The sequence below is a fragment of the Panthera pardus genome, unplaced genomic scaffold (genome assembly GCF_024362965.1).
Source record: "Panthera pardus isolate Hobbes unplaced genomic scaffold, ASM2436296v1 HiC_scaffold_25, whole genome shotgun sequence".
Taxonomy (NCBI): domain Eukaryota; kingdom Metazoa; phylum Chordata; class Mammalia; order Carnivora; family Felidae; genus Panthera; species Panthera pardus.
The window spans coordinates 89,443,859-89,470,656 of NW_026526821.1; the positions used below are offsets into that span (position 1 = coordinate 89,443,859).

Sequence of the window (26,798 nt, forward strand, 5' to 3'; positions counted from 1 at the left end):
GTCAGTTTAGCCAGGTACTTGAATCAGTAATTCCCTCCTTGAATGTTGATTTGTGAATTTGTGTGAGTGTGGTATGGGGGCTATCTGGCAGGAAACTCGATCCCAAATCATTTTAATTCTAAAAACATAAGTTAGCTTGGCCATTGGTTCCTTTAATTACTTGGCTTTCTCTTTCTTCCTTGTTGCTTTTCCTTTACCAAGATGGCCGACGTGGAGCCCTCTTCTCATTGGTCGTATTTTCGCAGGTGGCGGCTCTAGCCCCGCCCACCAGCTTGCCGCCCTGGATCCGGTGTTCCTGAGAGTATAATGAGTAGATCAGCGGGAGTGGGAGGGGCGGGCGCCGGATGTGACGTTTCCGGAAGCTCCGAGTGTCGTCCGCGGGGACAGGTGGGGAAGGGTCCTGGGAATGGGGTGGGGTTGGGCCACTGAGCTTGTTCGGACTCTGAAAGGGAACGGCCGCCGTGAGTGTGGGGCCTGCAGCCTTCTCCCCCCGCGCCCTCTGCCCGGTCCGCCGCGCGCGAGGCCACTGATGGCTTCTGTCCCAGCCAGGCCCAGTGCATCCCCGCCTGCCGCGCTCAAAAGACCCGAAAACCTTGGATAATTTTGCCCTGGGTTGGCAGCTTGGGTTTGAGGGCCTTCAAGAAGCGGGCCTCAAGCAGGTGTCAGGAGGTCCCTCTTTACTGAATACACCACCTCTGCGCATTCCTGCTACTTCCCTAGATCTCCTCCTCTCTTCCCCCTTGTTTGCGGGTGCCGCATCTCCTCTTTGGAGTGTTGCTCAGCCCTGTAGTACTGCTGGCCTCGGGAGGGGGTTCCATCCGCCTAAAGATCCTCTTCTCAAAGCTACTGAGGCGCAACAAGCATCCTCTGCTTCAGTTGGTTTTAATGGGCTCTGGACTGAGTTTACTAATGAGGCAACCTAGGAAAGTTTTAGCAGCTTTCTGAGCCTCTAAAAAGGCTTTGGGGAGATGGAATGCCTCTGCATCCTTGGTCGTCCGCACAGCTTTTGGACTACTCGTAAGGGTGTCTAGATAGGAAGCTTGGGGGAAGTGTGACCTAGAGATAGAATTGGCCAAGAGAGACCTCTTGGGGAGGGACTGGAGTGGAAAACAGAAAAGCAGTGGCTAGACAAATGAAACAAATGTGTGGATTTCTGGACAGAATCCAGGACAGAATCCTGACTGGAGGAAAAAGATCTCTGTTGGGAAGGAGCAAATTTAAGATCGAAAACAAAATGGGGCCAGTAGACTTAGGGCCTTGAATTCTAGTATATACAGTTTGTATATACCAGAACGTGCTGGCTAGGGTGTGCTGTAATTCAATGTGTAACAAATACCCAGATTCTTTTTGAAAATGATGGTAGAGTGTTATCTGATTGGAAGTTGGAATCTGATTCTAACAGCAGAGTATCTAGAAAGATTGTAGAATTACTGCGGTTTGAAACACAGGAAGGGAAAACTCTTGGGGTTTTTGTTGATTTGTTTTTTGCATTCCCAGTTACCTTTGTGCCTGTTTGTTGTTTGAAGAATGCTTAGTCTTTGAAGATAGATTTGAGTAAATTGTTTTGTTTTGTTTAGATCTAAATTCCTTACCCTGATGTGATGAATGATGTTGTGGGTTGACTGGAATAGTGGTTTGGTGAGCAGAACTAGGATTGTGAGCGTTTGTTCCCAGACCAGTTCCCCTCACCTTGTATTCAGATGTGAAAAAGTACACCATAGAAAAATGTCAGTTACTCTCATTAAATACAAATGATCAAAGTTGAAATCAGTTAAAAATCTTCATGAAAGTTCATTGAGCATACAATGTCAGGTACTGGAGTAGATGGAAATGGGTAGCCGGTAGGAGAAATAATGCCAAAAATATAAGATACCATCCTTCCTTTTATGGCAGGGCCACCTAGTGGTAGAGAGAATGATTAACTTGAAGAGTAGAACCGAACACCCATTATAGTTTACTCCTTGTACCACGTAATTATGGCACAGAGATTGTAGGCTTTTGAGTCTGCCAGTACTTCTGTCATTGTGATGTGGGCTTCCTTGAGGGTCTCAGCTTTCCTGTAGGAAGGAGACTTTCTTTGATACAAGCCACAGCATATGGTATTTTTCTCTTAATTTCTTCATAAGGTAGAAGTTTGTGGGATAACCAGTTACTGTGTACTAGGCTGTGATGGGGACCATGGTGCTGATGCCACCTGTTTTTTCTGTCTCAGAACTTCTTGGTCCTGATGTCTGACCATGGAGACGTGAGCCTTCCGCCCGAAGACCGGGTGAGGGCTCTCTCCCAGATGGGTAGTGCAGTGGAGATAAATGAAGACATTCCACCCCGACGGTACTTCCGCTCTGGAGTCGAGATTATCCGAATGGCATCCATTTACTCTGAGGAAGGCAACATTGAACATGCCTTCATCCTCTATAACAAGTATATCACGTAAGACACCTCCAGGTTCCTTTTTCTTTTCCGGTGACTGATGCCTCACTCATTCTGCTCATGTGCTCATTTATTCTGCCCAGAATTGCTAAAAGTAGAGAACTTTACAACATCATTAGCATTAATCATTTTTGCAGGCAGCTCCTACATACCGACTGTCCTTGACATAAAGAGTCATGAGTACTGAAAGTGTTATTTTCATGACTCAGTGATTTCATGAGTAAGAGACCTAGCTTTTTTGGCCTGTGCCCACATAGCCCAGCTGTTAGACAAGGGAGATGATGGTTAAACTACACATGTTTTGTATTGATGAGTGCTTTTCCTGTCCTCTATTGAGGCAGCTAATCATAGCATTATTGCTGAGGGGTAGCAGAGCCAAAATTCCTCACCCCTACTTATTTTGTCACAAATTGAGTGATTCAAGAAAAAGGTTTTTCTTAACCTTTATTATAGTCACGCAAATCATCAAATAAGTATTGACCGCCTACAGTTCATGTGACTCATCATAAGACCTTTCCCTTGAGGTACTTAGCTTCTTAGGGTAGGCAGCATAAATAGATGTCAGTATAATTAACAGGGGACAACTTCTAAATCCCCAGTGATAATGAAACGATGTCTAATTTAGGAAGGGAATACTGTTAAAGGATCTCATTTATAATCTCTGGTCTTGTTCTTTTATAATAATACCAAGGCCTTTAAAAAAATAATAACTATAATGTGTGTGTATGGCTCTTCATAGTTCCTAAGGTATTTCACCTGCATTATTCCATTTGATCTTCATAGCTGTGTGTGCATTGAAAGGACACATTGTCCTTCCATTCTACATGTGAGGAAACATACTCTGGGCTTAGTGATCTGCTTTGTTCCACACTTTAGAGTGACAAAACTCAGATTTCCTAACTCTTAATTCAGGATTCGGTCTACAACATAGGCCCTGTTTTTGTTTGTTTTTTTTTTTTTGGTAATGTTCTGTGAGTTGAAGCTAGAGTTGAGACCATAGTGTTGAGCCACACTGACTACTTTTGGTTATTTTTAGGTATTTTTTGAAAAGGTAACATGTACATGTGGTGGAGAATTCAGAAGGCACAAAAGGATATATATATTTAAAAATGAAGTCTCCCGATCACTTCTCTTTTCCCCAAAATCTCAGTGCCCCTCCCCAGAGATAGTCACCCTTACTAGTTTCTTATATGTCCTCCCAAAAGTAATCAATGTAATTCAATTGTATCATGTTAAGTTTTTGATCCCATACTACTCCGCAGCAGGGTTTGTCAACCTTGGTATTATTGACATCTGGGGTGGAATAGTTCTTTGTTGTGAGTACTGCCCTGTGCATTGTAGAGTGTTTAGTAGCATCCTTGGTCTCTGTCCACTAGATGCCAGTAGCACCCCTCCCCCTCACTGAATTGCGGCAGCAGAAATGCCTCCAGACATTACCTGATGGTCTCTAAGGGGCAAAATTGCCCTGGTTGAGAACCAGTACTCTAAAGAAAACTAGCACAGAAGCAGACTTCCTGGGATTCGTACTGTGATTTTAGAGTCCCTTTAGTAGAAAAGGGACTGCTGTTGTCTATTTTAAGTTTAGAAGTAGTGCCTGTGTCCTCAGAGATCGTGCAGTCCATCCATGCCATCGTGCCCTGTTGTGTGACCTTAGTGTTGATAAAGTTTCATAGAGTTATAATTGTATGTAATAATAATATATAATTATAATTATAAATTTTGCCTCTCTTTTGCTATTATGAGTTTTTTTATTCCTTGGCACAATGGGCACAAAATTTGTTTTCCCGAGAAATCTCCGTGACTACTGTCCCTTTCTTTTGCTGCTAGTAGAAATAATACTCCTGAATATTTCCAGTGATTTTGTGGAGAGTTCTTCCAGAATGAGGCCCCTGGGCACAATTCTTCTAAGAATCATAATTGAGAAAGTTAAGTAGAATCACAGAATCACTCTACCAAGTATTTTCTGAAGGACCTTCTGGATTCTGTTGCCCCTTGCCCTCAGGCCATATTCATTCAACAAATATATATTGCATACACCTGCTACCTGCTTGGCACTGCTCTAGGTCTTGGATATATAAGAAGTAAAATGGCCCCTGCCTTTACTGGTGTACCTTTCTAGTTATAGGAGAAGACAGTAAACAGGTAAGCAAATAAACATCTAGTCTCAAAGTAGGGCAAATGCTGTGAAAGGAACAAAGAGAGTGCTGTGACAGAGAATAACCAAGGGTGTCAAATAGAGTAAGGTCTGTCTGAGAAGGTAAGATTTAAACTGAAAGTTGAAGGATGCCATAGAGTTGGTCATTCCAAGAGCATACACCAGAATGTTTAAAGCAGGTGTAGCTGCATTCAGAAGCTCTTGGGTAGGAATTACCTTAGTGTGTTCTAAGGATTGAAAGAAGATCATCATGTTTGGAGGGTAGCAGTTGAAGGGGGGAGAATAAGATGAGGCTGAGGGCAGGTGGAGCAGAATCATGCAGACCACGGTAAGGAGTTTGTATTTTATCTTGACAGCGTTAGAAAGCCATTGCAAAGTTTTAAGTTTTAAGAGAGGTTATGACCTAATCTTACTTATATTCTGAATATATAAATTGGGGCTGCCATGTTGCAAATGCTGAAGGGTGTGTTAAGAGAAGGCAGGGAGATTAGTTAGGATACTCTTAATGGCAATTTAAGAGAGAGGCTGATGGCTTGGAGTGTGGCAGCATGGAAAGAAGCAGGTGGATTTGTATTCTGGAGGTAGAGTCTATGGGACTTACTGACAGTTTGGGAGGGATGATGGTATCAAGGTTGATCTCAGGTTTCTGCCATGAGTAACTTAGGATGTGCTGGCCCATTCACTGAGATGGGGAGAATGGTGTAGAAAAGGGGTTGAGTAGAGAGGATATTCAAGAATTCAGGCCTGGTTTTTTTGACATGTTAAGGTGTTAAGTTTAGGAAGTTGGATGTACCAGTCTGAACTGAGGAGAGGTCTGGGTTGGAGATACAAACCTAGGAGTCCCCTGCATATAGACGGTTCTGAAGCCATGAGAACCGCTGAGATCTTCTGGCATATAGGTCTTAATCTGGGGTCCAGGAACCCCACAGGGATTCAGAGGTAGAATTTGGACTCCATGAATTCGGTTGGGAAAAACTTTTCTTGTTTCCACTAACCTCTAACTGAAATTCAGCATTTCCTTCAATTTTGCACAGTAATAATAATATTCACAATGTCACCAATAGAAATCACTATTTTTATATCACATTACAATTGATGCTGATACCTCGAAATAGCATTTAACACTTGCCACTGCTTCTGAATTACAGTACTGTTATTGAAGCCACAGTTAGATCCTTTTAAAAATGTATTAATAATATATTAATAAAGAAGCACATGTTACAATTTTTATATTTTGAAAACTGTATTTCAGTAGAATTGGCTTCTTTTGTAATCCTTTATGTTTTGTATTATATCTTTAAAAAATTATTCTGTGGGGTCCATGAGCTTCATCAGATGCCAGAAGGATTCCTGACACATTCAAAGATCAAGAAAGCTTAATAATAAGACTGTAGAATAGGGGCTCCTGGGTGGCTCAGTCGGTTGAGCATCTGACTTTGGCTTAGGTCATGATCTCACCACTTGTAGGTTCGAGCCCCGCGTCGGGCTCTGTGCTGACAGCTCAGAGCCTGGAGCTTGCTTTGGATTCTGTCTCTCTCTCTCTCTGCCCCTTCCTAGCTCATGTTCTGTCTCTCTCTATCTCAAAAATAAAAACATTAAAAAAATTTTTAATAAAAATAATTAAAAAAAAAAAAAGACTATAGAAGAGACCTGAGGTTGGTTGGGGAGGGAGGGCGGGCCAGCAGAAGAGACTCAAAGGGAGGTTTGAGAGGCAAGAGGAAATCCAGGAGAGAATGGTGTATTTGCAGGAGAGTGGCCAGGCTGTGTGAGAAAGGGTCAGATGGGATGGGTGAAGTTTTGGGTTTGGTGTCGTGATGTCATTGGTGATCTTGGTAAACAGTTTCACCAGAAGGACTAAGAAGACATTAGATTGGAGTGGGCCGAAGAGTCAGTGGACAATGAGAAAGTAGAGACCGTGAGTCCCGTCCAGAGGTGGGCAAATATTTTCGTAAAGGGCCAGATAGTAAATAGTTCTGGATTTGCAGGCCATTTGATCTCTGTCACAACCTCTGTCTTGTAGTGTGAAAACAACCATTAGATAACACATGCACGAATGGGTGTGGCTGTGTTCCAACGAAACTTCATTTACAGACACAGATGGCAAACCAGATTTGACCTATTAGCTGTATTTTGCCAAGCCCAGGCATAGATAACTCTTTCGAGGAGTTTGGTAGGAAGAGTGAAGTGAAAAAATGAGGAAGTAATTGAAGGGGGACAAGGAGTATGTGAATGTGTGGTGTGTATTTTAAGATGGGAGATTCTAGAGCATACTATTTGCTAATGGAAAGGAGCCTGTGAAGAAGGAGAGGCTGATGGTACAGCACAAAAAGAGAGTTTAACTATCGCAGTAAACTCTTGAATAGGCAAGAGGGGGTAGGATTAAGAGTACTTAAATTGATATTGTTCTGTGACTTGGGGTTGCTTTGAGTGACATGAATATCCATGTTAACGGCAAGATCGATATGGGGAGTCTGTCCCTGCACATGGTGCCCACTTACAGGACCATTTAATATGATGAAGTAGGCCCTGGAGGAGAGCTCAGTGGGAAGATGGTGGCATGAAGCAGCTCATTTACTTAATTTGCTAGATTCGGAGTTTAATTTGGGACTTTGTTGGATTGGCTTGACCTGAAGCGAAACGTGTAGCTACCTTCATTTTTCTTGCAGGTATCTTCAAGACCCTAATTCTGATTCTGTGAACTGACAAGCTGTAGGAATTGCAAAAAAGTTCTGGCTTAATATTCTCAGTCTGTTTTCCCACCGCATTTTACTTGGTTAGATTCTTGTCAGTAACAGTGGCTCACTTTGGCAATTATTACTACTGAGGAGGGAGGAGGGAAGGGAGCAGGCATCTACCTCACCACTCCTCTGCCTCCCCCACTATTGCAAGTCATTGTTCTAGACCTTTTGTGGGTACTTCAATTCCGGATTTTAAAAGGCATGTTTGTTCTTTTCCCTGGGCAGTTCAGGCATCTTAATGATCTGAAGCACATTTCCCCCCCAGAGTAGGCATGCTTTGCCTTTTGCAGACCCCAGTATAGCAGGATCTTCAGCATATTAAATCAGTACATATTTTCATGATGAGCACAGACAATAATCCAGGCGGTGAATTCTTTCACAGCTTTTTATGGTCATTGACTAGGCTACACAGAAGGGAGTTACAGAGGACTTAGGCACTTCTCGTCTGCTGTGTGAACCTCCTATAACACAGACCTGCTTTCTGAAAGTCGTCTGTCACCTGCATTGACAATGTTTTCCATTGGGATTGGGGCTTACAGACTGAAGAGGGTTTTCATCTGTGATCGTGCTCACTTTGCTCAGTAACTTCTAAGATAGGAAGAAATAAGAGGAGAGTCTTTTAGCCATCCACGTTACAGAATTTCTGCTTGGCTTTTTAAATTAGTTTTTTTCTCAAACTATCCAGCGAGGGAAATATTAAAGCAAAAAGAAGAGTCACATCCCCCAGAGGTGACCACTGTCCTTTCTTGTGTGTCCAGGAAAATGTATATGTCTGTGCAAGCACATAGGCTCACACGTTTATCCTTTTTTTCTTAAAGCTTGAATGAGATCATACAATATATTCTGTTCTACAGCTTGCTTTCTTAGCAGTCATATCTTTCCATACTAGGACATACTGATCCATCTCATTCTCTTCAGGGCTATTTCTTCTGCCTGGAACGGTCTTGTCCCAGGTCTCTTTATGGCCTCCTCCCTTCCAGTCCTTAATTAAATGCCATCTTCTTGGCGATGCCTTCCTTAGCTGCCCTAAAATCTTACTCCTTCTCCTGTCACTTCCTATTCCCCTTCCCTATTAATGAGTTTCTCCTGGCATTGATTATATATATATTGTTTTGTTTTATTGTCTGTTCCCCCCACTATAATGCACACCCTCTGCTGGGAGGGATTTATGACTGTTCATCGCCAAATCCCCAGCCTTTACAGTAATGCCTGATCCCATAGTAGATGCTCAGTAAATATCTGTCGAATGAATGAGTGAATGATTATGTTGTTTTTCACATTTGAGTGCAGCATAATTTATTAAATATTCCCCTATTGATGGGCATTTAAGTTTTCATTTAAGTTTTTCTCTACTTTTATGACCAGTGCTATATTGAATAGTCTTATATCTTTGTACTGTTGTGTACGATAAATTCCTAGAGGTGGAATTGTGAGTTTAAAGGATATACAAATTTTAAAATTTGAATAGTTGTCTCCCCTCCCCACCCCCAAGAAAATTACTGTCCTGTGATAATACAGCGTATTATCAAATTACAGCCCCGTTAAGGGTGTCTAAGGACACCCATTTCCCAACACCCTGTGTATACTGGTTATAATCAACCTTTAAGCCATTGCCAATCTGATATATGGAAATGGTACCTCATCTTAATTTGAATTTCTTTCATTATAAGTAAAGTTGAATACCATTTCATATACTTACCTTTTGTGTTTCCTTTTCTGCATATCTCTTTTTATCCCCATCGTCCTAATAGTTTGCTTTGATTGTGTTTTTGCCAACACATCTTTGCTTTGGTACGTTTCCCTTTCTAGGCTGCAACCAGATCTAACCCAGAGAACAGTATACCTCTGGGCCACAGGTATTCTACACCTAGAACACTTCTAGCCCTGGTGTTCACATCTTTATCTGTTCTTCTTGCTCACAATTTTTGTTTATTTATTAGTGAAAAACAATCATATAGCATACAGTGCAATCATAGTAGATGTTGGCTAGGTGCAAGGCACTGTGCTCAGCACTTTTTTTTTTTTAATCTCTTTAAGTGTCACAGCAACCCTATCAGGTAGTACTAGTTTGTCTCCATATATATAACTCATATATATATATATATATATATTATATATATATATACATATATATATATAATATATGTATGTATGTATATATATAATATATATGTATATATATAATATATATGTATATGTGTGTGTATATATATATATATATACACATATATATACACACATATACATATACATACACACACACACACACACACACACACACATACATATAAAGAAGGGTAGTGAGACTGAGTAACTTGCTGGAATTCACACAGCTTGTAATGGCCAAGCCAGGATTTGAGCCCAGGCAGGCTGCGAACTAAACGCTGAGCGCTATTGACTCCTGTACAGGCAATGGGCAACGTTGCCAGTTCTGTTTTCAAGAGACCCTTCTGCCTGTATGTTCCCCATTCAGAAAATTGACTACAGTTTTGGAAACAAGAGAAACGTATTCATGTACAGCTCTAGAAGTTTCATCTTATAAACTAGATTCCACTGCATGGTTCAAAATCAAAATGATAGAAAAAGGCGTATGGTGAGAGGTTTCACTCCCACTCTTGTCCCATCTGCTCTATTTCCCCTGCTGTCTACTTTCCTTAGTTTCCTGACTTACTGTGTACTTGGAAGTAAATGTATGTGTACGTACACATACAGAATTTTCCCCCTTTCATACTTATAAGATAGCATACTATATGTACTTTTTTATACTTTGGGTTTTTTTACTCAGCTCCTTCAAAGGTTTTAAGACCATTTTATTCCTCAGATATTTATTGAGTGCCTGTTCACCCAGGCACTGTCCCAGCTTTAGAGGGACATGCAAAGAAGCACAAGACACAGGAATCTCTGGCCTCAGGGACTTCACAGTTCTTCAGGCTGATAGCACAAGTGAATATAAAGTGTGGTGTTTATACGACATGGTACTATATTGGCTGATTCGGGCTTTCATACAAAGCACATGTAGCCTGCTAAAGTTATGAACAGGTACCTTGGTCTTTAGGGCCAAGGGAGAGTCATTGAATTATAGGTCTCTTGAACACAAGAACTAGTCTTACTTATCTCAACATCTTCTTCAAGACTCTATTGGTGAACAAACAAATCTGTATTTATTTTAAATATAGACTTCAAGGAAACTTTTATATCTTTTTCATGAACCCAAAGGGAAGTGTTTTAGAATCATTTTGATTTTAGAATTCATCCTTGGCTGAAGGGTCTTGTCAAATTGGATTGAAATAAAAATTTCATGTGCCTAGTATAGAACCAAGGGAGGAGTGCTCATCTAAAAAGAGTTTGCTTTGGGGTGGCTCAGTTGGTTAAGCGTCCAACTTCGGCTCAGGTCATGATCTCATGGTTCGTGAGTTTGAGCCCCACGCTGGGCTCTGTGCTGACAGCTCAGTGCCTGGATCCTGCTTTGGATTCTGTGTTTCCCTCTCTGCCCCTCCCTTGCTCATGCTCTGTTTCTCAAAAATAAATATTAAAAAAATTTTTAAATAAAAAAAATGAAAAGAGTTTGCTTTGGGCTCCTGGATGGCTCAGTTAAGCATCTGACTTCAGCTCAGGTCATGATCTCACAGTTCTTGAGTTCGAGTCTTGCATCAGGCTCACTGCTGTCAGCGCAGAGCCCGCTTCGGATCCTCTGTCTCCCTCTTTCTCTGCCCTTCCTCCACTCTTTCTCAAAACTAAATAAAAGCATTAAAATTAAAAAAAAAAACAAAAGGAGTTTGCTCTCGTGGGGGTCATCTTCTTTCCCCTTACTGAGCTGTCCTCCTCTGTTTACTCCCCGTGGGCAGAAAGTAGAAAAGAGTCAGTTAGTCCCAACTCTAGTACAGTATTTTAGAACTGTGGGCAAACTCCCCTCAATTGATTTGTTTTGGGCCTTAGCTTGTATATATTACAACGTACTTCTATTAAAAGACGTCTTTGTTCAGTACCCTCCCCCCCCCCCAACAGTTCTGGACATTCCAGGACCATGTGGAGGCAGTGTGATACAGTGGTTAGAAGAGCAGACTCTGGAACTGGTCTTCTGGCTTTGGAATTCTTAATCTGCTACTTTGGGTTGTGACAAGTTGTGACAAATACTTCTTTGTGCTTTTACTGTCCCCACATAGACATCATTAATGTTAGAGATCTGTGAATATTTTTCCCACTGAGCTTTACAGCCAGGGACAAAATGTAAAGAGAAAATCTAGCCCTTATATTTCTCTAAGAACTTTTTATCAGGACCATAATGCAAATTACAACGTAACATGCACATAGTATATACATAACACATGTACCATCTAAGCATCTTAGTGCTTAGTATGATGCAAGGAATATTCTGCTTTGAAGGAGGATGGATCCCAAAGAAAAAGAAGCCAAGGTTAAGGTCACAGGGCTAATCATAGAACATGGGTTTCCTGCCCTTGGCTGCCAAACTGTTATTTGAAGAAGAATTTGTGACAGAGGCCCTTTCCTTTGGAAGCCTGTCACTGTAATAAGAAAAGAATCTCTTTGGAGGTATATTTTTGGGCACAAGGTAGGTTTGCTTTTCTCCCCTCATCTTTTTAGTTGTGGGAGTCTAGTGCTTCCTGCGCACCTAATTTGGGAGAGGAGGGAAACATAGGGTTGGAGGTGGGTGGGGAACATGGTCACTGGGTGTGTATTATCCCTCCCCTGAATGTCTGGAAACCCGTCTTGCAGTGGGTGCAGGACAAGGGAGTCGCCTTGCTTCAGAGTCTGTTGGACATTTTCTTTGCATGATAATCATTCTGATCCGTTCCTTTAGGCTCTTTATTGAGAAACTGCCAAAGCATCGGGATTACAAATTGGCTGTCATTCCTGAAAAGAAAGACACAGTAAAGGTGGGTCTTCACTCTCACTGTTGCCCATCTAAAAGCTTCAAAGCAGCACAGACTAACTTCAAGGTAAAAGTAGTGGTGTCCGCATCTGAGCATCAAATCCGGCAACGGGGAATAAGGCCATTTCACCAGATCAGTTATGAAGTAGCAGGTATGGGACAGTAGGGGGTATTCTGCATTGTTTTTGGAAACGTTGTTGCCATTGCCAAGTTGTCTTAAGTCACTTTACTTCTCTACTTCATTAGCTAGGAATTATCCTAATTCTCAGTTTTTGATTTTTGTGTCTCAGAAGTTAAAGGAGATTGCATTTCCCAAAGCAGAAGAGCTGAAGGCAGAGCTATTGAAACGATATACCAAAGAATATACAGAATATAATGAAGAAAAGGTAAGTATATAATAAAAAGGAAATTATTTTGCTTTCTTAGGCTGTGCCCTAGGATTGCGATATGATATTTTAACAGGTCTTGTGATTTTAGTGTCATAGTTTATTTTTTTCAGCAAAGGCAAGAAACTCAAGTAGAACACAAGTGTTTAGGCTGAGGATTCTAACATATTTAGCCTGCTTGTCCTGGAGGGTGATTTGAGGGACAGAAAATCTGTTGCTTATGTGCTATATCTAGAGGGAGAACCTAAGAGCAGTGAAACATTTCACTGAAACGTAAGTTTTTAGATCAGTGAATTTTGGGGTATTGATTCACATTTGGTTATACCTGTTGATAATACTTGTTTTTCAAGCTATTTTCAAATGCTTCTTGTTAGGAAGAGTTAGTTAGAGCACGTGGAGAACTCCCAAGGCACTGCCTGTGGTCTGTGTCAGATGTGAAATTCGCACTGCTGGCAACTCCAGATTATTTTGTAGCGCTCTGCTGAGCCCTGTTCTGGACTCTGATGTTGAAAATCAGCAGAGAGGTAAACAGCTATGAGGCATATATTTCTAAGGTACCGAGTGAGTGAAAACCTTAATGAGGGTGATTGTTACTTGATGTTTCTTGTTAGTTTAAAATGTCACTTCGTACTGAGCTAGTCACCAGCTAAATTTTGGAGGCTTCCTTTTGGGTTAAAATTCTGCAAAGACCCCCTTACTTCGGATACAGAATGTATACATGGTAGAGTTAGAGAATAAGACTGTGTCTGATACAGATTATGCAGCGCGAACAGTAAGTTGCATCAAGATTTCGGTTAAGAAGAAAATGTCTTAGTAAGAGCCATTGGGGAAGGGTACTGAGGGGGTCGGGACCGTCACTGTCCTTGAAGAGTAGGTCTGCCGTGGCCTGGTAGACACAAGCGGTGACCACTTGGGCAGACATGAGCTGCCGAGGGAGGCACAGATTCCGTGTTGGGAAATTGGGCCAGAGCAGGGGCACGCTTTAGGAAATCCCTGCCGCAAAGCCTTGTCCCCCCTGAGATGTGAAGTCATCCAGGTGTCAATTGTTAAGCCTAACTCCTTTCTTTGCAGAAGAGGGAAGCGGAAGAGCTTGCCCGGAATGTGGCCATCCAGCAGGAGCTGGAGAAGGAGAGGCAGAGGGTGGCACAGCAGAAACAGCAGCAGTTGGAGCAGGAGCAGTTCCATGCCTTTGAGGAGATGATCCGGAACCAGGAGCTGGAAAAGGAGCGACTGAAAATCGTGCAGGAGTTTGGGAAGGTGGACCCTGGCCTAGGGGGCCCACTCGTGCCTGACTTGGAGAAGCCCTCCCCAGATGTGTTCCCCGCTGTACCTGCCACGTCCACACAGCCTGCGGACTGTAATACGGCGGGAAGGCCTGCCAAGCCACCCGTGGTGGACAGGTCCTTGAAACCTGGAGCATTGAGCAACTCAGAAAGTAGTGAGTCCGCTTGCTCGTGCCCTCTTCCATCTCAGGGGCAGCCAAACAGAGTGTCATTCTGAGGAGGTTGCCTAAGATTACATCCATTATCCCACTCATCAGGCTCTGGTCACAGAAGCCCCTTTGATCGGTATTGCCATACTGTGTCCTGTCACGCTGGCCATAGTATGAAGGTGGCCTTTGCTTAAGCCGTGTAACTTACCTGGCACCAGGTTGATATTCGGAAGAGCTCACAATGTCCTTGAAAGTCAGACCCTCAGCTTTTAAGGATTATATAGAGACTCGAAATGTTCAATGAACCAGAGACCACTGTTGGTTCTCTGGAAGGGAAATTTCATAGCGCCACTTTACAATTCAGCAGTTGGCCTTTAAAAAGTGAAAAAGGGTTACCGAATGCTGTTTGCCCTGGAAGTGTTCCCAATCCTTAAGGAGCTTGGTCATGGTAAATACTATATGTAGTCAGCGATAATTCAGTCTAGTCATAACAGCTATTAGCAGTCTTTCCTCCTCTCACCAAAGCTTGCCTATCTGAGAAAATAACAATAGTGGCAAAATGATGATTATACCTTGATTATTAGAATAGATCTTTTGGGGAAGGAATTTCAAGTATCACATGAGGAAGTCAGCTTTGCAGAAGATCCACTTCAAAGGGCAATGTGAGAGTGGGCAAGGGATGCCAGACCCCGAAGCCTGGCCTTTAGGTTTCTCCCCACGTACTTGGCAGGCTAATCTCCCACCACTGCCTCTTCCTTCACATGTATTCCGTGCTCCAGTCAGATTGGACTCTCATGTTCCCGGAGCAGCCCCTGGACTAGCTTATCCAAAGAGGTGTGTTAATATTTGCCCTGAACCGAAAATCTCCTTTCTCTATTTCTGCCTTCCCTGCTCATCTTAAAGTTTTGCCAGGTCTCCTTCCCTTCAATGAAATTGATTCTGTTCTTGAAACTCTCAGGGCTCTTATTATCTGTAATGCAGTTGACATCATTTACCTGATAGTGTAGTCATTTTTCAGTAACTAGATTTTAACTTTTTACTGGTTAGGGCTTGAGTCTTATTCATATTTGTGTTCCCTGGAGGTTAAGCACAGTGTATGCACTGGAATGCACTCAGGAAGTGATTATGGAATTGAAAGGAAAGGACTGTGCCAAGCCTTAATTCAGAATCCTCAGATATTGTCATCAGACTATCATGTGACTGTGTGGTCCCTGGTTTGTTACCTCTCCAGCAATTCAGAGCTCGCTGTTGAGTGTGCAGAAACAGAACATCCTTTTGCACTTAAAAAAATTTTTTTTGTAATTTTTATTTATTTTTGAGAGAGAGATGGAATGCGAGTGGAGGAGGAACAGAGAGAGAGGGAGACACAGAATCCGAAGCAGGCTTCAGGCTCTGAGCTGTCAGCACAAAGCCTGACACAGGGCTCGAACTCATGAATGGTGAGATCGTGACCTGAGCCGAAGTCGGACGCTTAACCGACTGAGCCACCCAGGCACCCCATGTACTTTTTGTTTTTTTTTTTAAATGAAAAGTGACCATGAAAAACACCCCCTAATTTGAGCCTGTGGGCTCTCTCTCTCAGGGCTTCTCCGTGGTGTCCAGGGGCTGGGCCTATCCTTGGCATTCTGAACCAGGCTTATAAGCTGCTCCGTGCATTCATGCCTCTTTTGAGGACCAGAATGTGTTTTTTGTGGTTTTGTTTTGGCACTTTAGCATTCTTCTAAATGAATAAATTCAGCATTAAATAGTTATCCAAAGTATTTTCTGTTACCCAGGATATCTCTGGTGTATTTCTTTATAAGTCGTACTCTCCAATATTCTTATCTGAGATAAAAGACTTAAAATAAAAATAAAAGCTCAGTGGAATGAGGAGGTTATTTTTTTTATCCTCTGTGTTAGACTGTGACAGAGAATTCCTGGATAGCTCAGGAACTTGTTTGTTTTGTTCTGTTTTTCAGTTTTTGTTTTAGTTTTAAGTAGGCTCCATACCCAGCATGGAGCCCAGTGTTGGGATAGAACTCATCACCCTGAGATCAAGACCTGAGCTGAGATCAAGTGTCAGATGCTTAACTGACCAAGCCACCTAGGCACCCCAAGAACTTGTTTTAAATAGTAGTTTACCCTCGTCTTGAGTGATTAAAGGCTGTTTTCTTAAAGTAATGTACTTGCAATGGCTGTGCCCACAACCCTCTTCCTTCTGTCGTTAGGCTGAGATCCCCACTCACTGCCCATAGTTCGAGGAACCCCAGTGATTTGGCTTTGCCCTCCCAGGACTGCCTACTCTGGGGCCTGCTTGGGAAGCCTCTCCCTGTGGTCTTACACTTTTCTCCTTTCTCCATTACAGCTCCTACAATCGACGGACTGCGCCATGTGGTGGTGCCTGGGAGGCTCTGCCCGCAGTTCCTCCAGTTAGCCAGTGCCAACACTGCCCGGGGAGTAGAGACATGTGGAATTCTCTGTGGAAAACTGGTAAAAAACAAACGTTTTCCTGAGCTGAGCCTGTTTCTTCCCCCTTGGCCTCCTGTGACTCTGAGAGAAGATATCCAGGGTCAGTTACTCTTTGCAACGATCCCTCTGCAGAAGGAACCATGGATAGCATAATGCAATGTTACTTTGGATTTGGTGACCTTGCATTTCATTGATTTTCTCAGTCCCTTGAATCGAACTGATTATTTTAATTCTAGTAGTAAGAAATAGCTAATTCTAAACTTGGAGACCAAGAGTCAGCGTTACCTATATATCAGTTTTTGAGTACCTGCTTTATGGTAGGCCTGGGAATATAACATATGTAAGGCTATGAGCCCAGCATGCGTCCACAAAACCTACCAAAGCATTTTGGAGCAATGGGAGCTACACCCCCAAAGAGAAATAGCATGCTGAATGGTATACGCAGTAGAGCACTATGAGTTGGGAGGAAGGAAAGATCACTGAATAGAGGCACTTGAAGAACGCATTACTAACTACTGAATGAATAAATGAGTGAAGGCAATAGACTAACACTGAGCCTTTGAGGATGAGAAGGACTAAGAGAAACAGTAAGAGGGAAGCTACCCTAGACATGAGCAAAAGAAGAGAAATGGTACTATCCTGGAGCTTCTTGGGAATCACAGGCAGACACTTGTGGCTGCAGCCAGAGGCACCTGTGGCTTTGCAGAGTGCCCTTTGCAGTGCACGTGAGCAGCTAAGGTTGGGAACCGCTGAGGTGAGGGACTCAAGGAGCACGAGGACTCTTGCTGGGGTGGGAAGGGCCTTCGCTTGTATAGATGTTTAACTTACCACAGCTGTGACCACGTGGGGTTGCACAAGTGCCAGGGAGTGGTGACAGGCTGTTTTTCTCCTTTGACAGATGAGGAATGAATTCACCATTACCCATGTTCTCATCCCCAAGCAAAGTGCCGGGTCTGATTATTGCAACACCGAGAACGAAGAAGAACTTTTCCTCATACAGGATCAGCAGGGTCTCATCACACTGGGCTGGATTCATGTAAGCAATTCCAAGCTCTCTGAGGGTTAGTCCTCTCTTCTCTCACCATGTTGTAAACACACTGCTTGTTTCTTTCTTTGAGCAAAGTGAATTGCATGCAGATTATTTAGATGAAGGTTTTTCCCTCCTTCAGATGCAGACTTGACGTTCCTAGCATACTTGACTGCTTCCACTCCAGTATTGATTTCTGGGAACTACTTAGGGCTTTTTCATTTTCTTCATTTTAAAAAAATGGTTTAATGAAAATGAACTTCTTTCCCTAAAGTCCCAGCTTCCTTGTGAGTGTGAATGGTGATAAAATGCTGGCCTAGAGTATATGTGGATATTGACTGTGGAGGTTCTGCCTACTTCATACAAATGGTGTTCCTGAAAATATCCTGAAAATATTTTAATGAACCAAGGAAGTTAATTAATTCAAATGCTTGCATTTGGTCTCTGTTAAAGCATAAAGCAGCATACACCTTTATGTAAACCAGTAGGGTCCTTAATATAGTGGATTTTCAAGTGTCTTCTGTAGCCTTCTGGTGATATTTAGGTAAAAGGTAATTCTATCCCTAAAGAGTATTTCTGCATTTTCCTTCCTATTCCTTTTCAGCCGGTCACTCCACAAACCAAGCTACTTTTCGTGTTGTGTGATAGGCTTACATACAAGCAAGTCAGCTCATTTCTGGATTTGGGGAGATTACACATACCTGTATGTTACAATTTGGGAAATACTGACCTGGGAGGCAGTCCCCTGTGCCTCTGTCCTTTCTTCATTCTGTGACATTAATACTTGCCTTCTATTGTGTATCTTCCATTATAGTATATGGGAAGTAGAGAACTTTTTTCTTATCTGCTTGGGGATACAAATTTGAGAAAGACACGACTTTAGTCTCATAAAGTAGATTAGACAAAGAGACAAGTCTTCCCGGGAGGCAGAATGTGCCAAGTGCCTCGAGAAGTACAAAGAGCACAATCAAATCGAGGAGGGAAGGACTGCACCTGGCAGGATTTACTAAGATTTTGACAAGATAGGCTAAGAGAGAATTCCATATGCAGGGGGCAGCGCTGGAATAAGCAGACTGTGTTCCTAAGACGTTGAGGTCCAGTTTGGGGTTTATGTCAGGAATCGTAGTAGATAAATAGGCTTTAATGTGATACATTGGAGCAGTGTTCTTGGGGGGAGGATCTTGGGTGGATAGGCAGAATAGTTCTGCTTTTTAGTAAGTGGGGAACTTTTAAAGGTTTTTGAGTAGAGCAATGAATGATATGATCAAAGCCATTCTTTAGTATATCTAACATAAAGGCAGTTTTAAAGTAGGTCGAGGCAGGGAGATCATTTAAGAGGTTAGCATGCTGATAAAATCTAATGATGAGAGCTAGGGTGATGACATTGAATTTGGGAAGGAGATGAATGTTGAATTTCAGAGGATGTGGGGAATGAGTGAGAGGATGATGAGTAAAAGCCAGTGATGACAGAGAGCAGGCCTGACTCACAGGGCTGGCAATGATTATCCCATAAGCAGAAACAGGGGCTCCAGGAGGATAGCTTACTTTGGAAGCAGGGCTAATTGTGTGTTCAGTTCTGAGCATGTTGAATTTAAAGTGTATGTGAGACATTTTGTCAGTGGAGGTAGTTATCAGGCAGTTGGCAGTGTGGCTGGCGCTGGGGGGCAGGGTCAAGGTGGGAAAGAGATCTGGGAGACCTCTGCATAGAGCCGACCTGAGAAGCCTTGGCACTGGAGAAGAATGGAGAGCAAGCTTGGGGGCAGGCCACCCAGGGGAGCGCAGGGAATAGTTGGTAATGAAGCAAAGAGGCTCGTGAGAGCAGGGCACAGAGCCAGAGGAGGAAGAGCACCGCAAACGTTTAAGAAGTAATGGGGATCGAGGATGTGGTCACGGTGAGATGGGCACTAATTTTTTTTTAAGATTTTATTTTTATGTAATCTCTAACACCCAACATGCGGCTCGAACCCATAATTCTGAGATCAAAAGTCACGTACGCTGCCAACTGCGCTAGCCAGGCACCCCTACACACCAATTTTTTGAAGAGTTTAGCTCACGGGGAAAGGAAGAAAATGGGATGGTGGCTTAAGGAGTAGCCAGGTTGAGAGAATATTTGCTTGATTTATGCTTTACCATAAAGGCTTGAACATGTGTTTTGATTTTGTTTTTTTGAAACCTTTGTATTTGAAATATATAAGAAAGTACATAAGGGTAAATGGATATTTCAGTGAATCATGAAACAAAACATCTGTGTACGTGCATGACGCAGGTCAAGAGATAGAACATTGTGAGAGGCATGGTCCCACCCCCATGCTCTTGCCCTGTCCGCTTCCCCTCTGATACAGGCAGTCTCTCTCCTGACTTTTCCACAAGTCCTTTGCTTTCTTTATAGTTTTACTACCCTAAATGCATATCCCTGAACTCAACAGTTTAGTTTTACCTGGTTTTGAGCTTTATATAAATAGAATTATATGATACATATTCTTCTGTATCTGGCTTCTTTTGCTCAACATTTTCAAGGTTTACTTACATTCTTGTATGTAGTTGTTTCAATATGTTTGTACACCCAGTGAGCCAGCAGAGCTTAGTGGAGCATAGTAGAGCCAGGAGAGGAGATGTAAAGGGGCAGAGACAAGGGAATGCGGAGGTAGGAAAGTATTAAATCAAAAGTACAAAAAGGGGGCTCATCTTCATATGGGGGAGAAAACACTCATCCCTCTGAGACAGAATTGAAGGAGGAAAGAAAGATACAGAGATTTTGGAGGTCTGTTTGGAGGGGTTGACGGAATTCCTTTCATTCAACAGTGTTGCAGTCTAGATTCACTGCCTGGCAGGAGGGAGACGGGTGGTTTTAGGAACTGGAGGAGATGGGGGAAAGTTTGGAATAATCCCGGTTTAGACTGCAGATAGAATTCAGCCGCAAATGAATAAAAGGATTTCTAAATCAGGGTTCAGCTAGGAACAAATTTAGAGCCGAAGTTTATAGTATTTCAGCTCTTTTCCCCTATGATAATTTCTGTGCCATTCCTTCCTAACTGGAGATTAAAAACAAACAAACAAGCAGGCTGTAAGGTTTGCTCAGATCTTAAAATTGGCAAGAGCATTATGCAGAAGATCAGTTCTTCCTTCTCCACTTTGCCAGCTGTAAAATCAGGTTCCCGGGTCAAAAAGTTTGTATGGTCATGTATTGATCACCAACTACTGTGTGAGCCTCCAGTCCAGTATTGGGGAGACTCCTTCATCTGGCTTCAGCCCTGCCTTAGCTCGTATCCCTGTCCTATGGCTGCTCTGCTCCCATCCAGGCACCGAGGCTGCCCCCAGCATCTGCTGTTCTTGTTCATTTCTGCTCCCTTGGTTTATTGTTTTCTCTTCATAAAAATGCCTTCCTCTGTCTCCAGCATGATGGACAAAACTATTTTTTTCAAGAAATCCAATTGTTAAGGGAAGGAGAAAGAGAAAGCACAATAGAGGGGAATAGAGACTCAAGACAGGGTTTTTTGATTTAGTTTAACAATTATTTATTGAGCTTCTATGTATCCCTATATTGTCTTTCTACTTTAGATCAGAGGCCTGGATCAGCTTGTTCCATGGCCTCGTTTGTTCCCAGTTAAAATTCTTTGTTCTAACTGTGGGATGAAAGGTGTTGGCACAGGCCTTTTGTCCCTAGCAGTCTGTAGGATCATATTATTAGGTAGAAACTATTTTTCCTTTGTAGTCACCAAAGTTCTTACCTGCCCCATGAGGATCTGCATGTGGATTTGCTGTCAGCACTCAGCTAACACGTTCCTGTCCTGCAGGCCTCTTCCACAGTGAGCTGGTCACAGCATTCTGTGGGGTGGTGCTTCTCAGATGATGCTGCACATAAGAATCATTGAATGGCTTTTTTAAATTTCAGGATGGCTATTTCTAGGGGTGGGGCACAGGAGCCTGTGCTTTTGACTGGCTCCTCAGGAGCTTCATTTTGTACATGGCAGGTTTGAAAATGCTGATCAAGTACACTTATTTATTTTCTGTGCTTTCTGTCAGTGAAGGTTGGTGGTCTTTTTGAGTCATATTGGGTCGTCTTTTTCCATTCTTGTTCTCTACAGTCACACCCTTCTAAGATTAACATAAGGCATTATATGGTTATTCATTTGTATACAAAGAATGTGTTCAATAAAACATTAAATGATTGAAAACAATAGAAACTGAATGTACATTTCGATGGTGCTTTAACTGATTACCCTCAAATTTCAGTATCTTGGTCCTTTTCCCAAACAAGATAGGGTCCTTTGTATGATGTAACTACTATTGTCCCCTGCTTCTCCTATCCTTGGATGGTATGCTTTAGCCATAGGACAGCTTTTGTCATTGCCTGTAGAGCTCCACACTCATTCTTGACCTTTTAACACTTCTGTCTGGAAGAGGAATTGTTCATCCAACTGTGGTTTGTTAAGTCCTTGACTTTTATCATTTTGAAATATTGGACAGCATATACCATCTATTCCAGAATGGATGACCCTCCATTGCCCTGAGAGAGCTTGTGAGGGGCCAAATAAGTCTTGATGATCAATTAGAAATTATGAGTTTCCTCTCATACTCATGTTAACCTATATTTGTTTACAGTGCTCAAAAGTAATGAACTTCAGACATACCCCCTTGTGGCTGCCAGTGACTTTGTGCTTGTGAGGGGATTGTGGCCAGCTATTGAGAACCATTTGGGTCTGTTTCCTTTATGGGCCAGGCTTGGCTGTTTCACTCAGAGGGTCTCAGACATGTTTTCCTCTTCTCAGACTCATCCCACGCAGACCGCCTTCCTCTCCAGTGTTGACCTACACACTCATTGTTCCTACCAGATGATGTTGCCAGAGTCAATAGCCATTGTTTGCTCCCCCAAGTTCCAGGAGTAAGTACATAGATGTGGTTCTGGGCATTACAAGGAGACAGTGGGGAAAAGCCTCCAAGGAAAAGTTCTCTATTTGGAAGACCTTGTTCTGTGTAAAGTATATAGACTGTGGTATTAACTGGCTGTTCTAAAAGGTTTCCTTTTAAGCACCATATCCGGATGCTCCTACTATTCTTGTTTAAGAAGATATCAAAGGGGGCGCCTGGGTGGCGCAGTCGGTTAAGCGTCCGACTTCAGCCAGGTCACGATCTCGCGGTCCGTGAGTTCGAGCCCCGCGTCAGGCTCTGGGCTGATGGCTCAGAGCCTGGAGCCTGTTTCCGATTCTGTGTCTCCCTCTCTCTCTGCCCCTCCCCCGTTCATGCTCTGTCTCTCTCTGTCCCAAAAATAAATAAAAAAACGTTGAAAAAAAAAAAAAAAAAAGAAGATATCAAAGCAACAATTTCAATGCTTTTCTAAGAAAAGAACATAAGAAATTTGAAGTGTTTGACTTGAAGCAATGGGAATTTCAAAAGACTGATGTCAGATTAGAGAATTTAAAATCAAACAAATTATCTCAGTTAAATTCTTTTTCATTCTAAATCCTGTTATTTACTATGAATTCTCCCAGCAAAACTAGTGTGGTGGCAGTGATGAGTCATTCCCTAACTCTGATTCATTCACCAGAAAAGAGACCTGTGTGCCAGCATAGTTTTGAAGCTGTCTCAAAATGAGTTCTGTGTGTGTGTTTGGGACTGGGTAGACACCTTTGCTTGATTTGGGCCTGCTTTTTCTTATTGCAGAACTGGATTCTTTAAACTAACTGACCACGGACTAGAGGAGATTTCCTCCTGTCGCCAGAAAGGATTTCATCCACACAGCAAGGATCCACCTCTCTTCTGCGTATGTATCTGTGTAGAAGAAATCAGGGCTGTGCTTCAAGCAGGGAGGACGGTCAGAGCTGATGAGGTGCATTGTCTTTTCTGACCCACATAGAAGATCAGCCTCGTCACTTATCTTTGCAAATCTTCCCAATAAGGACATACATGGGAAGCAGTGTGGGATAGCAGTGGATTTGAGTCGTAGCTCTGCCATCGAAGGACTGTCTGACTTTGATCAGACTTCATCTTCCTGGGCCTCAGCCTCTTATCTGTAAAGGGGAATGACAGTGATGGTAATACCTACTTGATAGGGTTATTGAGAGGATTAAATGAAGTAATATCCAGAAAGCACCTGGTGCAGGAGCTGGCTTGTTAAATGTTAGGTTTTTTCCCTTCGTCAACACCAGTTGCTAAGCCTGTACTTCAATAAGGGATTTGAATTCAAAGGAAAAAAGCCATTTAAGATAGGTAAAATATATTTGATTTTGCAATTTTGCTTAAATAATAGGGATTTTTATGACCCTTCTAGGAAGCTTGTTTTCCTAAGTTGTATTCTGTGAATAAAAAGTTTCAGTTGCTGTTAGAGCAGTATGTTTCAATTTGCCCCTCAAATCTAATGTGATAGGCTGCTTCACTCCTTCCTGGCTGTGGGGTGTTATTTCTTTTGGGTTCATTAAAAAGTGACCAGTATGGAAAAGGGACTCAGAACCTTGTCACATAAAAGGAACTGGGGATGTTTAGAAGTGAAACCTCAGGGAGGCTCTGAAAACCGGCTTTAAGTTTCAGAAGAATTGTTGTATAGAAAGGTATCGAGTGCATTTCATAGGACTCCCAGAACTAAAACTAAGACCTCGTGGAATGAGTTTTCAGCTGAGCATGAGAAAGCACTTTCTGACAGATCTGTTGAAAAATAGGTCAGTCTGCCTTAGAATGTAATAAGTGTCTAGGTACCAGGATGATGAAACAGAGGCTACAAGAAAAGTGCCCAGGTTTTCTGTTATAAAGGCCTCTTTGCATGCCAAAAGTAAGCGTTCCCCATGTGTCAGTGGGTACGCTGTATTAGCTGGTTGACATAGTGACCCCCAAAAAACTAATGAACTCAGCAATTCTTTCAAATAAGTGTGTATTTTGTGAACGTCTCTAGAATATACATTCATTTGAAAAGTGAATGAAGATATATGGGCCCACATTGATTCAGGCTATGTACAGGTAGGGATTAGAAAGTTACTGATTCCCAGACCCCTTACAATAACTGCCATTTAAGTAGCAGCCTGGCTTCCAGACTGGGAACCACTGGTCAGAATAAGCATGTTAAGTAAGTTTTAAACAAATGACTTCTTAGAATTTTTTAGGACTTTCTCTTTCTTTCTTTTTCCCTGTTGTAGAGCTGCAGCCATGTGACTGTTGTGGACAGAGCAGTGACCATCACAGACCTTCGATGAGAACTTGACTTGAACACCTCCCAAGAATTATAAAACCATACCAGTGTACTGTAGCCCCTTAATTTAAACTTTCCAGAAAGCTCTGAAAGCTTTTTTAGACAGAATTGAAAGTGAGTATCACCTGGGGGAAAACTGATTTTCTATTTCTGGTTTGAAAAAAAATAATTGGCTGTATTTCTTAGGCAAGTGTGGAGAATAGCATGACCATGCTAAGACAACTTTTCAGTCTGGCTGCAATTAAAAAATTAAGTTGTTAAAATGGTGTGGTGAACACTTACATACCCTTTGTTCTAGATTCACCAGTTGTTAACATTTTTTTTCTTCTCAGCTAGCCTTCTGGTTTCTCTGCCAACTTGTTTATTGTTTACCTTTGGAATTTTTAAGGGCATCTCTGCAGAAATTTGGAAGCCACTTAGAAAATCTTTGGGTTTTTCTGTGGTTTATGACAATATTAATGAAGCTTATTACGTGGATGAGGGACAGCCCACCTTGACCAGATGGTGGGGCTTGAAAACCCTGAAGAATGATTTTTGTCAGGAAGTATTGTTATTTAACAAATATTTCAGGATATTTTTTCTTCTACAATAAAATAACCATTAACTTATTTTGTGTGTGTGTGTGTGTGCTCTAGAGTGATCTGTTTGATCAAGTGTTGTCTAAACAGGCTAACTGAAAGGTCTGGTTGTTTGGGGAAAGGTGAGGGGAAAATGGAACTTGAGCTGTGCTGGTATTGAAGGTGTGTCCCAGTTCACAGTGAACTGTTGAGTGGTTTTTGTCTGCCTGTTGCATCTTCCAGGGCTGTGAAATTCTCTGTTCTTTTGGTGTTGTCTCAAGTGGGTCATCCCATTTACTTCCTCTGTATGCCCTAAAAGCTTTCAGCTAAAGATAATAGAGCCTTTGTTTGGAGTGCCAGGTTATACCAAATGAATGATTACATTCCCTTGCCACCCCACCCTACCGATTTTATGATGTTGTTTATTCTTTTCTGACTCAGGCAACATTTAGGAAGGGGTTTGACACTGCAGTTGATTCTATATTTTCCTTTCTATGAGCTGAGCCTAGCATTGTAAAGTGGCCTAGAAATAATGGTACTGCTTGTGACCCCTCAGGTGACAGCAAGAGGGTAAATACCTTGCATAAGAGAAACATGTTTCTTTTTATATTAAAATTCTATAGGAAAAATTCTGCAAATGTATGAAGTTTGGCTTCATTTTGAAGTTTTGTGTCCTGAATATATTAAGTTCTTTATCACTTAGGTTAGTGTCCTTGAACTTTTCCCCTGGAAGAACCAAGTCTCTATATTCTTCTTCTGTTGGGTTCTTAACTCCCAGGTATCAGAAATTCTTTTTTCTGTAGTTCCAGTGTAAGTGGGAACATGGGGCCAAGTGACTCTGGGAAGGAGGAAGAGTGCCTGTCCTATCACTGCCTTCCTTTCCCTCCAGCGGCCCCAGAGGCAGCCTGGGCTGTTCCACCTTGCCTTAACAGTCCTGTAATTGCCCCAGTTTGGTACTTTCTCGGAAATTCATCCTTTTCTTTCCATGCTCAGGGCTTTATTGCCCCTTACTTGGACTAGTGCAATAGTAGGTTTTTACCAGGTCTCTCTCCTCTCTCTCTCTCTCTCTCTCTCCCTCTCTCTTTCTCTCTCTCTCTCTCTCTCTCTCTCTCTCTCTCTGGTATTTCTTGACTCCAGTCTGTTCTGCCCAGTACAGTCAGGAGAAGCTTCCCATATTACAGCCATCCTCATGTTTCCTCTCTTGCTCCAAAACCTGCAATATCTTTGCATTGCCTAAGACCTAAATTTAGCCTTTACTCAGAACTTTCTGCATATGGCCACATAACGCTCTTGTCCCTGGCTACACATTCAAATACACATTAAAAAACTACTGATGCTTGTGCTCAACCCCACACCAATGAATTCCAAATCTCTGGGGCGGGGTCCCAGACAGTGTTTTTTGTTTTGTTTTTCTTTTGGTCTCTAAAGCTGCTAGGGTGCAGCCAGGGTTGAAAAGCACTGCAGGAGTCATAGTTCAGGGGCCACTATACCTAAGAATTGGGAGCTCTCTTATCCATCTCTACACTTCAAGGGCATTCTACAAAAGTTTGTTGAAAC

At 42.3% G+C, this 26,798-nt stretch overlaps 1 protein-coding gene across 2 annotated transcripts; it reads left to right on the forward strand.

Annotated features, from left to right (window-relative positions):
• Positions 1–259: 259 nt before the first annotated feature.
• Positions 260–25,292, forward strand: STAMBP (STAM binding protein). 2 transcript variants are annotated; one of them, XM_019442003.2, is made up of 10 exons: positions 260–387; positions 2,213–2,430; positions 12,143–12,218; positions 12,505–12,600; positions 13,672–14,038; positions 16,377–16,501; positions 17,379–17,516; positions 22,277–22,389; positions 23,169–23,268; positions 24,632–25,292. In XM_019442003.2, exons 1-10 carry the CDS (start codon positions 307–309, stop codon positions 24,686–24,688), a joined length of 1,371 nt encoding a protein of 456 aa, XP_019297548.1. In that variant the 5' UTR covers positions 260–306; the 3' UTR covers positions 24,689–25,292. The 2 variants fall into 2 exon arrangements, with proteins under 2 accessions (XP_019297548.1, XP_019297557.1); XM_019442012.2 differs by having other exon boundaries at positions 386–461.
• Positions 25,293–26,798: the final 1,506 nt, after the last annotated feature.